This window comes from Saccostrea echinata, unplaced genomic scaffold, assembly GCF_033153115.1.
Source record: "Saccostrea echinata isolate AGI-Se365-2 ecotype Australia unplaced genomic scaffold, CSIRO_AGI_Sech_v1 ptg000010l, whole genome shotgun sequence".
Lineage (NCBI taxonomy): Eukaryota > Metazoa > Mollusca > Bivalvia > Ostreida > Ostreidae > Saccostrea > Saccostrea echinata.
In genome coordinates, this window is record NW_026889759.1 from 6207529 (window position 1) to 6225189 (window position 17661).

Genomic DNA, 17661 nt, shown 5'->3' on the forward strand with positions numbered 1-17661 from the left:
ATATATTTTACAGGTAATCTACTGAACAACGCAAAACTTTTTTTTTTCATGAACCCATTTCAACAAAACATCACGTATTTAATTTTTGTTTGTGTGCAATTCTACACTAAGAGAGCGTTGAAAAATAACATTCTATATTACGTTTAATCCAAGCAATCGCTGTATACAATCATAATACAGTATGTAAAAAGACAGGAAGCAGAGTGGAAGAGCTACCCAGGAACCTCTACCTGTTGAATACTTTATCTGCAATAATAAAGAGGGATAACCATACTGCCCCAACAATACACGTCGCGTTATCAAGGAAAACGCTGAATAGTTTCTGCCTACCTGCAAACATAGTTCGACTCGGTCTCTGCTGCAAGTGACCGGAATACCTTTCTTCTCATGGAAACTAGAAATTAAACTGAAAATTTAAGTGACGAACTTTTTTCTGCAAGGAAAGCTACATCTATAATTATGCAACGGTTGGACATGGACTCGGGAAAGCAGACTAAAACTAATAAGCGTTTAGTTTACTTTCTAGTATTCTTAGTGGTAGCACTTCCAATTGTAGTTGGAGTGCTAGTGTGGCATTTTACAAACGAAAATTGTGACAAAGACTTACCCTCTGTAAATGGAGAAAGTGATGCAAACACTGGAAACAAGCAGACGACAACACCTGGTCCCATCCAAACGACGACACCAGGGTTTTCAGAAACCGAACCTTGGAAAAATTTGCGGTTACCAAGATACGTGATGCCAATTCATTATGACATTACTCTTTATCCTGATATATACAATGGACATGGTTGGTTCTACGGCAATGAGTCGGTGGAAATTCAGATTTACAAAGACACCAAATATATTTTGATTCATAAAAATTACATGAATATTACGAGTACTTCGTTGAGAAAGAAAAGTGACGATAGTACTATTGAAATCAAGAATACGTTCTACTACGAACAGAATCAGTTTTGGGTTATAGAAACACGACAGTCTCTTTTGAATGGAAGTTCCGTGATTTTGGATCTCTCTTTTGATGGTAGTTTAACGAGGGCAATTGTTGGATTTTACAAAAGCAAATATGTGAACTCGATCACAAAGGAAACTAGGTAAGAGGGGATTAGGTTCAATGTTTCATTAATTATTATTCATTACGTAAGACAAGAATAATTTTATAACAATAAATTTCATTTGTCTGCATGCTTTGCATGCATTCACTTTTCGGTTTCATTTGTCAATGAGCATGTTAAATGAAACACATGTAAAAATATGGAAAAAATAAAAGACTCGACCGTTCATTGCCCACAGTCTTCTTCTTAATTAAGTACATTACCAAAAAAATATAAATTTCTATATGCAAAGAGATGAAAGTGCAACAGCATTAAAATATTTCCAAAATAACAATTCTGATATCTAGTTGTGCATAACGAAAGAGGGGTTATTTTGTTGTGAAATATAAACATCCTGAATTGTTTGCATAAAGAAGTCATTTATATTGTGGCTGTTGAAATGCTAAGCAAAATAAAAATACGGTATTTGGTAAAAAAAAAATCTTTAGAATTTGAAGGCCATAGATTTTTATTACAAACGATCAACACATTTTTTTCTTTAAAAAAAGTTAATCTGACCTAGTTTTGAAAGTTAAACTTTCTTGAGATAAATTACATCGTTAAATTGCAAGCATGGCTGATATAAAAATCACCATGCCTCTGAAATAAAAATAATTCTGGATGAAAACATGTATTTAGTATAGTACCAAAGTTAAAAATAAATGCTACCGTTATTTATAAAAATAAATAAATAAACCATTCAAGTCTTTTAAAATTTCTAGGTCGATTCAAAGATTTAAAAAAAAAAAATACCAGGAAAGTAATCGGAGTTAACTCTACATGCAGGAGCAGCATTGTTGTTTTATAATCGATGTAATGGCCTGCAAGCAAAAAATAATTCCACGAATCTCTCAATGAATTAACGTGGGAGTTAATCTGTAACGAGATAAACGTATTCAATGCAACTAGAAATCAACCAATGAATGCTTTTGTAGGCTAAAGTATGCAAAAAATATATCGCTATTTAGCTAACATTTATCTCAAACCTATTTTAAAATGATTTTTGTGATGCTTCTAAAAGACAAAACATATAATTTTTAACTCACTGAGGGCTCAAAGGTGCATTCCTTTTTGATATCACCATCGTCTTTATTTTTTACACAGAAAAATTTCTTTCATATGATAATGGATTTAGCGCCAAGAATTTTATTTCTGTCTCATTCCAAAGACTAAAAACTGCATTGTTACAGACTAAAAAAAACAAACAAAAAAGGCAGGTCAAATCATATCGGTTAAATGCATTGTACATATTCAACTTAGCTACAGCTGATTGGTATAAAATCTCTAGAACAATACTCAAGAATCCTCAGAGCTCTGTATATCGACACTTAACTATAGATAATACAGGTTAGTATCAAACGATTACTGTAATATTGATGACGGACTTAATACCAGTATCGACAGTGTAAATAACGGTATCTCATACGAGATCGTTAGTACGTGGATACTCCAAAGATTTGCCAGAGGAAAGATCAAACATTAAGTTGAGGGTTTCACCTTTAGACTGGACACGGAAAACTAAAATCAACAAGAAACAAGAATATTAAGTCAAAGTTCCCAAATAATTTAAGCGAAAAGATGCTTAAAAACCCTCTACGGGGTTAATTATTGCAATTAATTAAGTATACATTACACAGTGTAATACATGTTTATTTGAATGATTTATATGCATTCCATAATAACTACTCTGGGGTATCTTTGCAGCATTAACAGTTATCTTATTTCTGAAAGAATTTTTAATTTCAAATTTTCAAATCTAATAAAGGGTGTCACAAAAATCTGAGAAACATTAAAGGGTGTGTTCTTTCCAAACTGGCAACATTCTAGTAAATCTAATTTTTCTTGATATCTTTTTTAGATACCTAGCAACGTCTAAATTTGAGCCTGTTGACGCTCGGAGAGCGTTTCCCTGCTTTGACGAACCAAACATTAAGGCCAACTTTACTGTTCACCTTGTGCACCAAGATGGATATACAGCCTTATCTAATATGCCAGAAGAGGTAGATATCTCCAGGTATAGCCTGGAAATAAATAAAATATATGATCTTCGTAAACTATTGAACGATAATACTCAGGTATTGATTTATAACAACAGAAAGAACATATTTATGGGTTGTTAATTGCGAAAAGTATGAAGCTGTAAAAATTTGCATCAGATTTGAATGACATCTATGTAATAAAAGACGGGTTTTCTGCTAAAATATAGTCAATGATGTCTTGCATGTTTTCTTCAAATAGTTCATTGTGTAAATTCTTCATGCTGCATCTACGTTTCAAAATGAGAATGGATATTTCTCAGTAAAACATGGAACTTCATACAGTCTATTTAATATTCGATATACAGGAGCTTTTGGAAGATGAATTCATTTTCCTTTTGAACTATCAAAAATACAATCATTATAGTGAAACCTTTCAACGAAGCTTGAACCTTGACTTTTGAAGTATTAGAATATCTGAAAAATCTTTCAGATATTCTAATACTCCAAAAGTCAAGGTTTCTTAAATGGTATACCTCCAAAGATAGTGAAAAGAACATAATTATTCAATTATTAATTTGTGTATTTTATTTAGAAATGATACATAAGATAAAATGTTTGTTTGTAAGATATGTATGTACCAAAAGAGTGCATATGACTGAGTGTTAATACCCGGACGTTAGACTTAACCAATTACTTTGTGTTTGTGCCAATGAAAAAATGCATCGTATTGTATCGACTATAATGCGTTTTACTGTCATTTACGAGCAAGCCTTCTAGAAATAAACTCTCTTTTTCCAAGTCATGAAAAGATTTAATTTACTCCGACCCAGACTCGTAAGCTTCTTTTTAAAGATAAAAACTTAATTGAGTTTTTAAAAAAAACCCATAAAAATTGCAGACGACATACATCTAATTATTTTAAATGAAATAAAATGATATTAATATAAAGTACTTGGAATACAGCTACAAATCTTTTTTTTTCTTTATCTATTTTTATAATGTTTTTAATATCTTACTTCATCAATATTTCAGAAAACAGAGCCTTGGACACATGATTCAACATTAAAAATAACGTCCTTTCAAGAATCTGTAAAAATGAGTACCTACCTTGTTTGTTTCATTGTCTGCGACTTCAAATACCTCGAACGCACAACGAAATTTGGCACAAAGGTATGGAATGATAATTGGTACTAGGGTATATATATATATATATATATATATATATATATATATATATATATATATATATATATATATATATATATATATATATATATATATGCATGACATAATTTGAGACAGAATCTAATGTCATTTCAATTGATTTACTTTCATAACTCGTTAAAATGACGGGCTAAGTTATCGGTAAGGAACTGTGCTAAAGTTTGATAATGTAAAGAAATATTAATAGTTAAAAAATGGAGCATAAGAATTCAAGAAAAAAGCATGGAAATAGAATTTCAGAGTTATATAGAACTTTTTTAGTACAAGGAAACAAAGGCATGAATTTTTATTTTTCAATAAATATCTGACACATTTTATGGACACTGTAAATTAGCATTTTATAAGTTATTTAAACTTTATATGGTGTTTAGGTAAGAACATTTGCAACCCCTGACCGTTACAATCAGACGGAGTTCTCTCTGGAAGTAGCCATCAAATCCATGGAATTGTACCAAGATTTGTTTAACGTCTCTTACCCCCTTCCTAAACAAGGTATCTTTGATGTTGATTGTATCCTGTAACCTGACTTTTATTTACAGAATGATCACTGAATAAAAATGAAAAAAGAATAATAATGATGTTAGAAAAAAAACCCTTATTACTGTTAAGCTCATCAATTTTGTTTTTGCTTGCAGATACTATATTTGGTATTGCACAAAGAAACATATTATTTTGATTTTACTTTTTCTCCTAAATACACAGTTGTTTCATAGACATGATTTTATATCTGGCGCCATGGAACATTGAAGTTTGTCTAATATTTGTCTACAACACTGTTATTTTGATTTTCCCTTTTTTCTAAATACACTGTTGTTTATCAGATATGATAGCAATCCCTGATTTTGTATCTGGTGCCATGGAGCATTGGGGTTTGATAACATACAGAGAGACCAACATTTTGTACGACCCACAAGAGGCATCCCCTGCCAACAAACAGAGAGTGGCCGTGGTAGTAGCCCATGAAATATCCCACCAGGTATGTACTATGACTTAAAACGAATTATACAGTATTTATATATACAAATATATATCTGGTAAATCAAAGAGTTTCACAATCCTTTGTGTACAATTTCAAATGATTTGATTGTAGACATAGATTTAATCGTATGATTGCAACCAATTATGTTTCCGATTATATTTCATATAATAAAATTTAAAATAATTCACTGTGAACTAATTATTTATTCTGTGTTATTACTTTAACACAGTGGTTTGGAAATATCGTGACGATGGATTGGTGGGATGATCTGTGGTTAAATGAAGGCTTTGCCAGTTTTATGGAATATCTAGGTGCGAATGTGTCAGAACCCACATGGGAAATGGTAATGCTTTGGTGAATGTTATAGACCTTTCTTATTAAGAAAAAACTTAAAAAACTATCCTTAATATAATAAATGATTATTATCCTTCTATTTCATACTTAAAAACAATGATAAATATTCAAACAACATTCACAGCAGAACGTTTTTCTAATTGCTATCTTTTTAAAGAATTCACAATACCGCATTGCTGAAATAATATGAGCTTTATATAAATATAGAGTTATAATTTGATTCTACTCCTTTTTACCTTGCAGATGGAGCAGTTTGTGACTGAGGATGTCCAGCCGGTGATGGTGGTCGACTCCGTCACTTCCTCCCACCCTATTGTCGTCAATGTCAACAATCCCAATCAAATTAACGAAGTGTTTGATAGTATCTCCTACAGCAAGGTAACATGGTGTCCAACTAAAGTCACATGGAAAAGAAAAACTTTCTGAAAATGATATATCTGCAAAGAGTTACTTCTTGCAAAATCTGAATTTTAATTAAGAAATCTTTACTATCTAGTTGATTAAAAATAAAACATTATTAACTCTTTTTTACTTTGACAGGGATCGGCCATCATTGGGATGCTGGAGGCTGTGATGGGACAAGACAAGTTCTTCTTAGGTGTTGGGGTAACTAGTTAGAAATCCTCTTTTTTGATGTATTTCAAAAGGGAATTTTTAATATTATAATTTTAGTACTATGTTACGACTCTATGGTTTAAGTAATAAATTTTACTTTGTGAACCCTAGATAATAGCATTTAAGATAATTTTTTGTTCTTCATTTGAATAAAACAAAAAAAAAACATTAAATAAGTAGAAAACAAGGCAGAATCTATCATGCAAAATTTCTGAAGGAACTGAATTGTTATACATTATATACTGACTAATAATAATAACTGTGTAGTAATAATCATTAGAAATATATTCTTACATCAGATGTTTAAGTACCAAATCAATAAATCTTAAGAAAATTAATCATTGATTTAAGTAACTCTCAATTAACTTTTTAATAGAATTACCTGAAGGCTTTCAAATGGGGAAATGCAAAAACAGATGATTTATGGAACGAACTGAATAAGGTAAGTAACATTTGTTTAAGGAAAAATACTCAAGATAATTGGTACCTCTACTACTTCTAGCATAATGAAATTATGTCATCTCTAACAATCAAGCGTGCAAAATGTATATTATAAAAACAACTCGGCAATGTACATCCATAAAATTCAAAGTAAGACATTTGATTGTAAAAAACACCATGTTTGTAGAAATTGTTAATCTCTTGATTAAGCGGACTGCATGCAAAACATAAACATTATCAGGTTAATACTGGAGGATTTGGAGTGAAAGATATGATGGATACCTGGACTCGACAAATGGGATTCCCTTACATCAACGTTACTATGCAAACACAAGGCAGTAAGACTATTGTATCAGCAACACAGTCTCGATTTCTGGCGGACAAGTCCACAGTTTTTAATCCCAGTGAATCACCATTTGGGTAATGATATTACTAAGACTGCACAATTTAATAATACTACTGTTTGCTTATAAATGTAATATATGTAGATAAACATCAGTAATGATATGTATGCTGGCACTATTTAGACAATTTGAATCCTTAATATTTGATGAAAGTATCCTCCTCCTCTTGTTTTTCTTCTCAAAATTTAAAGGGATTTAAATTTAGTAATGTGAAGATGATACCTATTTTCCTGGGAGTGATCTGCTCTGTGTTGTTAAACTGATTTTCCAAAAAAAAAAATGCATATAAAAACATTTCCTTTAACTTAATACTGGTCTTGTAGAGTAGGCTTTCCCCTCTAAATTCTTTTCCCCCGGAAAACTGGCTCTAGAGTAAGATTTCTCCTTGAAAAAGGCTCTAGAGTAGGATTTTCACCATGGAAAAATGACTCTATAGTAAGATTTCCCCTTAGGAAATCCCACACCAGAGTCAATTTTAGGGGTGGAAATCCTACCCTGTGTAATAGTTACAGAGTGCAATTTTCCCCAGAGCCAAAACCTCCAGTAAAATACCATAACTTGTGTTTGAGGGGGAAGGGTGACAAGATACAAGTGTCCCTTCTTCAAAATTACGACCAGTTCCACTGAAAATCTCATTTTCCTCAGTAACTGTCCAACCATTTTTTTTAAGCATTAAACTCTTATTCTTTGCATCTGGTCAAACTGGTTTCTATAAAATTGGTACAATGAATCATTTGAACAAATTAACTGTATCCATGGAAAGAAAAAAGAATTTAATTATAGTTGGATTTTTTTTCTTAAATTGTATTCCAAACAACATGTACAAAATATTGATATATAGGTGTCTCCAATTTTCTGGAACTAAAAACTGGTCGTTTATTTCTAAAAAAAAAAAAAAAAAAAAAAAAAATGAAATTTTGCACAACTTTAAAGAGAATATTTGCTCTCTGATTTCAAATCCAATATGATACCGGTGGGATCGAGGGGACATACTAATGCTCATGCTTGTGAAAGCAGAATCTTTTGTTTTTGATTTTAACTTTTTTACTTTTTTTCCCTTTGAAGAAGTACTCGATTCAAATACTCACATAATAGTTTGTGGAACCTAACAATAACATAATTTTTTTTAGAATTTGCTCACACTCTTTGCAAAAAGGATCGATCCATAGATACAATATAATATACTGGGTATGTAGAGGGCAAACAAATTATCAAATTATTAAAGGTGGCCAGATACACAGTTTAAAATTCATGAAAAAAAAAATACCGCCGCGCCGAGAGAGGGTGTTGAGACATCGAGTCTTGCGATTTTTTGAGTGACTAATTTCAGATTTATCTATGAGTTAAAATGTTGGGTTGAGACTCAATTGTTTGAACTAAATATTTTAAGTTTTTATATTAAATTTGACAAATCATGAGTCGAGAACACTCATATTTCCATTAAAAATCAGTTGACTTTTATATAAACTTTTAGCCAAAATATTGTCGATATCATATCGGATATGATTAAAGCATTGATAAAAGAGGGGGAAAATTGGCTCTGGTGTGAGATTTCTCCTCGGGGGGAATTCCTACTCCGGGAGAAAAGCTGGTCATGGCGGAAATCCTACTCTACAACACCACAGTACTTATACCTGTATAAAGTAAATGGCTTTCATACCTCCTTATAATATATTTACCTGACCTGTGGATACTAAATGGTTGCCTTTTTGACAACCACTCATGTGTAAGACCTTCCTTCATTCAATTGAAGAAAAACCGTCACGATAGCTCATTCGGTAGAGCGCTCGCTTCGTGATCGGAAGGTCGTGGGTTCGAGCCCGGACCGCGACTGACCTATGTCGACAAAAAAGTAGGTAGCAACTGTTCCTTCGCCAAGCGTTCGGCATTTTGAAGTGAATGTTGTGGGTCCTTCGGATAAAACCTTAAAAACCGAGGCCCCGTGTCACGACAGGCGTTGGCACGATAAAGATCCCTCACTACTCAATGGCCCTGAGTGCCGAGTAAAGGTCTAAATTTGAGCCATTCACCGGTATAAGGTGACGTCTCTATATGAGTGAAAAAATTCGAACGGGACGTAATACAGAATACAATCAATCAAATGAAGAGAAGGAGAGAAAAGGCAAAAATGTTTGATGTATTTTTCATATTAATTGTTAGGATTTTTCAGTAGAACAATATTGCAAACTGGAGATTTAAAGAAATATTGCTTTCAATATTTTGTAGATACAAATGGTATGTATATTTAGATTACATGCTCAGTGGTGGGGGAAGTGGTCATTTTTGGATAAACAGAACACAAGACCAGGGTAAATTTGAATATATTTAATTTTCTTGGAAACATAACTTTTATCACTTCGATAAGTAAAATTGTACTATGTAACATAAATTTCAGTAACGTTTGATGTTGCTGCTACATTCGACTCATCGGGATGGATAAAGTTTAACAGACTACAGAAAGGCTTTTATCGTGTGAATTATCCTGAAAATATGTGGTCTAGATTTTCAAGTCAATTGCAGACTGATAATTCGGTATGCTTACATATTTTATTCATTTTAAATAACTTAAAGAGATTATAGAGTGCTTTTGCTTATGGTAAGCGCTTAACACCTATGACTAATTGATGTCTTTGAATATTTTCAGAAATTTAGTAACGTGGATAAAGCCGGCCTCATAGATGACGCTTTTAACTTAGCCCGTGCTGGGTATATAGAGTACAGTACTCCACTAAATCTGATTAAATTCTTGGACACAGAGTTAAATCATCTACCCTGGGAAAGTGCCTACAGTGGCATAAGTTATATCACAGAAATGCTGCAAACAGGGGCTTCCTTTTCCTTATTCAGGGTATGTCATACCATGAATATTTCGAATTGCTGTGAACTGATACTCTCAGATTACTTGCTAACTGTGGATATAGGAGAGTTACCTCTACAAAATAAATAAATAAATGGGCAAATGATAAAAATATTAATAGTATGAGACTGATGACTCAATTGAAATATAGAAAATAGTTTTACTAAAATTATGTACAATTTTCTAAAGAAGACTTTCATAAACTCATTATACATGTACATGTAAGTATAGTACTAGTATTTGTTTAAATCTGCTTTAAACATAACTTTCAAGCATTTCTAACTGAATTAATTTTCTAATTCAATAGGATTTCATTCTCAAGAAGTCAAGACCGGTTTTAACACAGATTGGATGGGATGATACCGGGAACCATTTACAGAAGTAACATGGTTTAACGTTCATTGATAAGAGAGATAACTCACTGATATTAATATTAAATCTTTTAAAACTAATTTTAAAAGGCAAATTCTATCAAATTTTGCTACACAAGTTATGCTGAAATTATTCTCAATTCAATAATAAGATATCTTTTGTAAATCCATTACCTTTTATGCAAAAATTAAAATGAGTGAACAGAGAGATATTGAACCTTAAAAACTGCACATGTATCAAGATATGTGAATCATTCCCCCCCCCCCCCCCCATCAAATTCAGTAAGAATAAGAAATAAGATCTTGTTTACAATCATCATGTCATGATTTTGTTTTCGGTTGATTTATCTAGACTGATGCGTGTAAACCTTATATCTTTGACATGCGGAATGGGAGATAAAGACTGTCTGAACAATGCAACAAATAAATTCAGAAAATGGCTTGATCAAGGAGAAAGGTACATATTTTATTTATTTTGGAATTTAAAATGAGAGTTGCATATCATAAATTGGTTGTATCCACGAATGATTATAAAATTTTAACTGATAGAGATCAAAGCAGATTAGTACGTCATTATAACACAAGATAGAAATATTCTTTAGATTTTGAATTTGTATGTATCATACATGATAACTTTTTGTGTAGCTTGATGTAGAATGCAAACTTAATACAAAATGTTGTGTTACCAAATACTTTTAGCGTTACCCCGAATATTCGGTCCATTGTGTATAAATATGGAATGCAAAATGGAGGTTCTCCAGAAGACTGGGATAAAATGTGGAACAAATACAAAACGGAAACTGTCCCCCAGGAACAGATAAAACTACTGTATGGGATGTCTAAAACCCCCACAGTCTGGTTACTGGTCAGGTACTATTCTTCAGTGCAATATTATGACTTCCCTTTTTTTTTTTTAAATCAATTCCTCTTCAACCACACATTTTCGTTAAATTTTGAAACTTGAGGGGGGAAATTTCATGAATATTTGCAATTGAATAATTCAAATAATGACATTGCTTGAAAGTTGGAAATAATGCTCTGTTGTTTTTGTCATTACTTTACTTTTTGTCAGATACCTTGAATATACGAAGAGGGAGGACATGGTTCGATCACAGGATTTCTTTACTGTTGTTCAATATATTGCTCAGAATCCAGTTGGAAATAAATTGGTTTGGGATTGGGTTCGCTCTAACTGGGAGTATTTAGTAGACAGGTACTAAACAGACATATACAACACGAACGAAAATTAATAAATTATAATGTCATTTATAGATAAAATCATTTTTTGGTTTGTGGAATTCTCTTAGCAGACAAGTTGTTATGAAATGTACAAAGAGAGACAACAAATTATATTTTTTATATTCAGTGTTCGTTGTACATGTAACAATAATGACCTAATACCATAATTTGCTATTATTAAACCTGTCTGAAAAATTCTTCTTTTTTTTAAATTCTTTCAAAGCTCTTAATAAAGGTGTAAGTGAATATACATATTTTGATAGTAATTAAAACATGTTTTCTAAAAAAAAAAAAATTCCAATGTTTAAAAGAAACATAAGCATTTCTTCCAATTCTAGGAAAATATTGTATTTCATGCTATCTACATACCTGTTATTAAGTCTGATTCTTTTTTCGTCAGATTTACAACATATTCAAGGTCTTTAGGAAGACTTGTACCAAGGGTTATATCTAACTTTAACACAGAATTTGAGCTTCAGCAAGTAAGTAGAGAACGATATGAAATAAAACATTTTTAAAAAATACTTTCTACACTAAGGTGTAGTTTATAAGAAGTAAAATCATCATATGTATTATGGTTGCAAGGAAGTAGTTAAATCAATTTAATAAACAAGGGAATTTATGTCTCTACCATGAAAATAAACCCCATGTGTGTACATTAAATCAGTAGGTATTTATTTCATACTTTTCCCTCATTTTATTTAATGTTATTTTTTTTTAAATTCAAGGTTGAAGCCTTTTTCACAAAATACCCGGATGCTGGGGCGGGTGCCAGAGGTCGACAAAACGCCATAGAGTCCATAAAGGCTAACATACAATGGAAGAAGAATAATGAAAAGAAAATCACGGATTGGTTGTGTCAGAATTTAGGTGCAAGCAATCAAACTATGGGTTGTTGAAACATTATGGTTTTTGTTTCTATTTAAGAAATAATGTATCATTTTTAAACATATATCGGGATATAAATACGGGTTGGTCACGAGATCAAATTCCATAAAGCCCAAAGGGCTTTATGGTAAATTTGATCTCGTACCAACCCGTATTTATATCCCGATAGATGTTTAAAAATGATACATTATTACTTATATTTACATTTGTGACTTATTCATATTTTATATTTGCCTGATTATAATCTTTAACGCTTGAAACGTTTTATTTTTCAAACCCAACGGCACGTGTTTGATCCACTGATTGCGCGTCGACCCTTTATGACGTCACTGAGAAATTACGTCGAACGTTTATGACGCGAGGAACCCGTGTTTATACGGATATAGATACGCGTTGCTTTTAATAGTGTTATATAAAAGAAAACATTTGCAAATGTAAATATTGATAAATATTCTTTGATATGGCTATTTAGTAATATTTAGAATATTGATGTTTAAAATTGTTTAGAATAATCGACATTTGTATACACCATCAACGAGAGGTATTCATCCACCTCCCATTATTTAAATAAAAGTAACATTTATATTAAACTGATTCCTATTATATTTTTGAAGTACATATAGATTAGTTTCTGAAATTGTGTGTGTATATATGAGATATTTTTATGAGAACAGGTATTAAATTTTGTACATAGATATGTGTCTTTCCCAGTACATATTTATCATATTCTATTTTCATCAACTTTTTCTTTAACTTTGATAAATGATTGAGATATGAACAACCAAAAATTGGAGAACCAAATCTTATATTTGTCACAAAAAGTTTGACTCTTCTCTTAAGATAATGGATCAGTCGTATACCCCAATGTATTTTCTGCTCAATTTAAATTTGTGAACATCAACTTTTTATGCTGATCATTAGTTGATATTGAAATGCTTTGAAACAGGTAACCCATTTATTTATACAATCATGTACAACTATGGATGAATCCTCGAACTCAAAACTTGTCAACAGTCAAAACTAAAATGATCAGATCAAACTAAAACGATCAGATAGAAACTAATCATGTAGAAACAATATAGCCATACGGCTTAATGTCCAATTCTTCTCACACTTTATCCTTTTTAAAACTCTTAACCGAGGGTTTTACCTTGTCAGATTGTAATACTTCCACTGGCCAACGGTCAATTCCTAATTTGCAGGACACAACTTCACATGAAGATGCATGGTGCGTTCTCTCATCTGAAACCCTATTGATAGTCAAATCATGTAAAGCTTTGAGAAATGCCTTAAAACTCACGAACTTATAGTCCAGAAATCTTTAGCAACATAAGACATCTTTTAACAAGGACACTATTTCATTTTAAACTCCACACCTGAAAAAATGATAGCATACATTCTTACGGTACTGTGTGGGCCGTAAGAAACAAAATAAATGTGAAGAATCAGTAAATTTTCCAGAAATATACAGATAAGATATGAATTCCCCCAATGTATGGAGCTCCTTATGAGAAGCTGAAAAAGACCTGGCCCCAAGACCATAAACTGAGAACAGACTTAAGTCAAAATTTCAAACCAATAGAACTTTTGAAATAATTTTGATAATGAAACAAAATTTTCAACATATATTTGAATTTAAATGTCACATAAAATTGCAAATTTCAAGCAAATACATTAAATAAAACTCAAGATATAAAAATCTAAATTTTGACTTGAGCCCAGTTTATGGTCTTGGGGTCTGTTATCGGATGGAAATAAAAAGCTATGAACCTAATCAAGTTGTGCGTTTTTGAAAACGGTGTCGTGGAGTAGATGTCATTATAACGTTACACTGGTTGGGTCGTGTAACGTACAAACTTTTGCAATTAAATACTAAATATACTAAAAACTAAATAAATCTTAATATATCTCCTACAAAATTTAAAGATAACAACAATTAATCATTTTCGAAAGTTCAATTGAACAATACAACCTGAAAGCATAGCAAACACTGACTCTTGGAAAAATCCGAGGTGGGATCAGGTGCCAAGGAAGAGTTAGCATCCTTTGTCGAACGGTCACACCCGCCGTGAGCCCTTTGTCTTGAACGAGTTATCCGTAAACAATTCAGTATTAAAACAATGGCCGAACAATTTTTCTTATGTCAGTTAAAATTCGTTCTAACGACAGACTGTATTTGCAAACGACGTGATTTTATCAACCTCAGAATTTGCAAAATGTTGACTTTCAATGAGATTGTCAATACCTTTGTAATTCATCTCATTTGTCAGTACCCCGTCTCGGTTAAGGAATTTTTGTACGTAAAACATGCTCTCGTGTATCGAATCAACTGGAAGACATTAACTCCATATGCAGGTGATAATGACATGATGCTAAAAGAATAAGGGAAGTTGAGGACAGAAAAGTGAAAATCATCGCGTTTATTGTTATTTTTATGTTGCCATCAATGTCTTTACTAAAACATCCAAATACGAAATAGATGAATCAGACTCTGTGGTGTCTTTTATTTCAAATTAACGTATGAATGAAAATGAACACTTTTAATTGATAAAACGTCGCTGATATATCAAAATTTCGAATTGAAAGCTAAGATACTTCTTCTTTTCAAGAGAAGTCTAAGAATAAGTTCTTCTTCATAAGAATACAAAATATTATCATTATTAAAATTTCGCACCCTCGGAAATTCATTGAAATTCATGCATTTTCATAATTAAAAACAAAAAAAAATTAACACTACTGAATTATCTAAACTTTTTTTTTACTACAGCACGTTAATGCTTGTCTGTCTGTCATATGATTGTCATGTCTAGCAGACTCACAACAGGGGGTAGTTGGTCTTAAAAGTGTTTAATTTTTATCAGTGACTGGAACTCTTGGCCATATGTTTTGTTTGTATTTTAAGGACCACTTAAGATGTGATTCCATAACAACTGGATTAAGGTTTAACATATACGGTTTTAGCTAAATGATACAGTCAATCACTCGGATTAAAAGAAGGTAACTTACTGGACAAACACTTCAAAATGATAAAACTTTCAGATAGCCGGTTCTGCCGGTGGAAAGTCGGCAAAAATATTCAGATATCTGCATTTTTGGAATGTTGACACTGAGATTTTTTTAAACTTAGGAGTAGATTTATTTTAGGCTCTTTTTGGAAAAATAGTTTACGATTATTGTAAAAAACATACTGAGAAAAATTTCAAGTACAGAAGTTTGTGATAGAGGATACCTTCATGATAGCTATCGATTTTTTTCTTAATTTATTCTTTTCTGTGACTTATACTCCAGAATCATTATCTCTTTTTTTTTTAGAAAAAAAAAGGGGAAAGAAAGTTTTTAGCAATAATAAAATATCAATATTTATTTCTCCACCTTAAAACCAAAACCTTCTATGAACAAGCGATTAACATATAATTATCAAAAAAAGATATGCTTTTACGAGAAAATTTACATCAACAGGCCAACAATCAATTACAATAAAAAAAAAAATCTGTTAATTTTTCCGTTTGCTGTTTTCTTTATTTTTGTTGATTTTTCTGTTTATTATTGTTGTTTAATTTTGAAATTCTATTTTCAAATGCTGTGAATACTGTGGTATAAAACATAAAACACTGTCAAACTTAAAACTTCCTTGAATTTAAAAAAAAGTCACTCAATGTGATATTAAACCAATGAATACATTCCAGTAATGTTTTATGTCATGTTCATCTTCTGGGAATTATATAGGATCAATAACATCAAAATCAATAAATTTTCTATTTAAAAAATCAATAGAACGTAAATAGCTTATACCAAATCTCAAGGAAAAGCCATTGAATAACATAACAAGCCGCATTAGACAGAGACTCGGATATGACCAAAAGAGAAACACAAAAAATCAAACTTTGAAACCTTTTCAGATGGTGGAAGTCTAAACAGTGTTATGTGGATTCAGGCATACTTAGGTCTAGATCTGCCTGCAAACGTCACAACCTCTCCATCAAGCGCTATCATTGTGCGCTGTGTTTGACTGAGTCCCCTACTTGTGGTGCATTAAAGCATAACCCCTCTGACTGCTGAATTGACCCCGCTGCACCGTATCCCATCTTAGGAATAAATGATATTTACTTGCCTAATCCAGGCGTATTTTGGACAAATATTTTGTCATATTAATATACTTATCGCGAGTTGAGTATTTAATGGACGAAGAACAAACTTGTCACACTATATTAATCCCTCTCTTATAACGCTTCAAGTCGAGGTTAGTCCCCATCATGAGAGCAGAAAAATTCCACTTTCACTAACTAAGTCTATCGTCTGCGAGCAGTTTCCACGGGCTTGGTTTAGGCAGAAAAAAGTTACAGGAAAAGCGCGATTGATACTGGGCGGTCGTTGAGACGACACGCTACCATTCCGAATCACCACGAATCTGTCGTTTTGTCATCTTAACGTATTCCTCTTGAGACATGGCTACTCGAGATGATTAAACAGAAACATAAACACAAAATTTGATGAAGTTAAGATCGTTATTTTTTATTGAGGGGTATGACCCGGTGTCACACACGAACATATAAAGTCTTACATCCCTCATTAAATGATTTTCTCTCCCCATTTGCAGGTAAGGTTAACATGATAGAGGATTCACTAAGATAGTTCTTAATTCTTTCAATTTATGTATCTCATATTGAGTATAATGTGGTTCTTTGCTTGATCTTTATTTTTTCTAGAAAAAAAAATATTTATAAATGAAGTTTTGTATAGAAAAATATACCATATGAATTCAATTGTTATAAAAATATTTTTTTAAAAGAAAAAAAATCTCATCCCCCCTCTCTTTCATGAAAAAAAATATGAATTGTAATATATTTAATAATTCGTAATTATAAATGTTTTTATCTGTATTTTATTAAAGTTATTCTTTTTAATTTTTTTTTATTTTTAGAAACATTCCTTGTAAAATTATTTCCCAGTTTCTTCATTTTTAAAAGTACGTTACATAAAAAATCGATATTTGTCACAGAGATTTTGAATTTACTAAATGCAATAGCTAAATACATACCTACATGTATGAATGTAAACCATCGAATAATTGACCTTGCATACAGTAGATGTGTATTTGTAATGATAAACTTTTATATTGTTTACTCTAAAGAAAAGACGTATCAATTCATACACGTGTTTACGAAAAGAAAGCATTTCAAGTGCAGAAAAAAATTAAGTGGAGAAAATGTAACTCA

The 17661-nt window shown here is 31.7% G+C and overlaps 1 protein-coding gene across 1 annotated transcript; it reads left to right on the forward strand.

Moving 5' to 3' along the window:
* The first annotated feature begins 228 nt into the window (after window positions 1–228).
* Window positions 229–12555, forward strand: LOC133184249 (glutamyl aminopeptidase-like). The gene is made up of 19 exons (XM_061319223.1): window positions 229–1094; window positions 2953–3094; window positions 4106–4243; window positions 4669–4789; window positions 5119–5273; window positions 5506–5619; window positions 5874–6008; window positions 6171–6236; window positions 6622–6687; window positions 6928–7106; window positions 9317–9399; window positions 9486–9622; window positions 9735–9938; window positions 10255–10328; window positions 10671–10775; window positions 11018–11188; window positions 11391–11531; window positions 11958–12039; window positions 12286–12555. The coding sequence occupies exons 1-19, from the start codon at window positions 460–462 to the stop codon at window positions 12454–12456; spliced, it is 2919 nt and encodes a 972-aa protein (XP_061175207.1). The 5' UTR covers window positions 229–459; the 3' UTR covers window positions 12457–12555.
* The last annotated feature ends 5106 nt before the right edge of the window (window positions 12556–17661 follow it).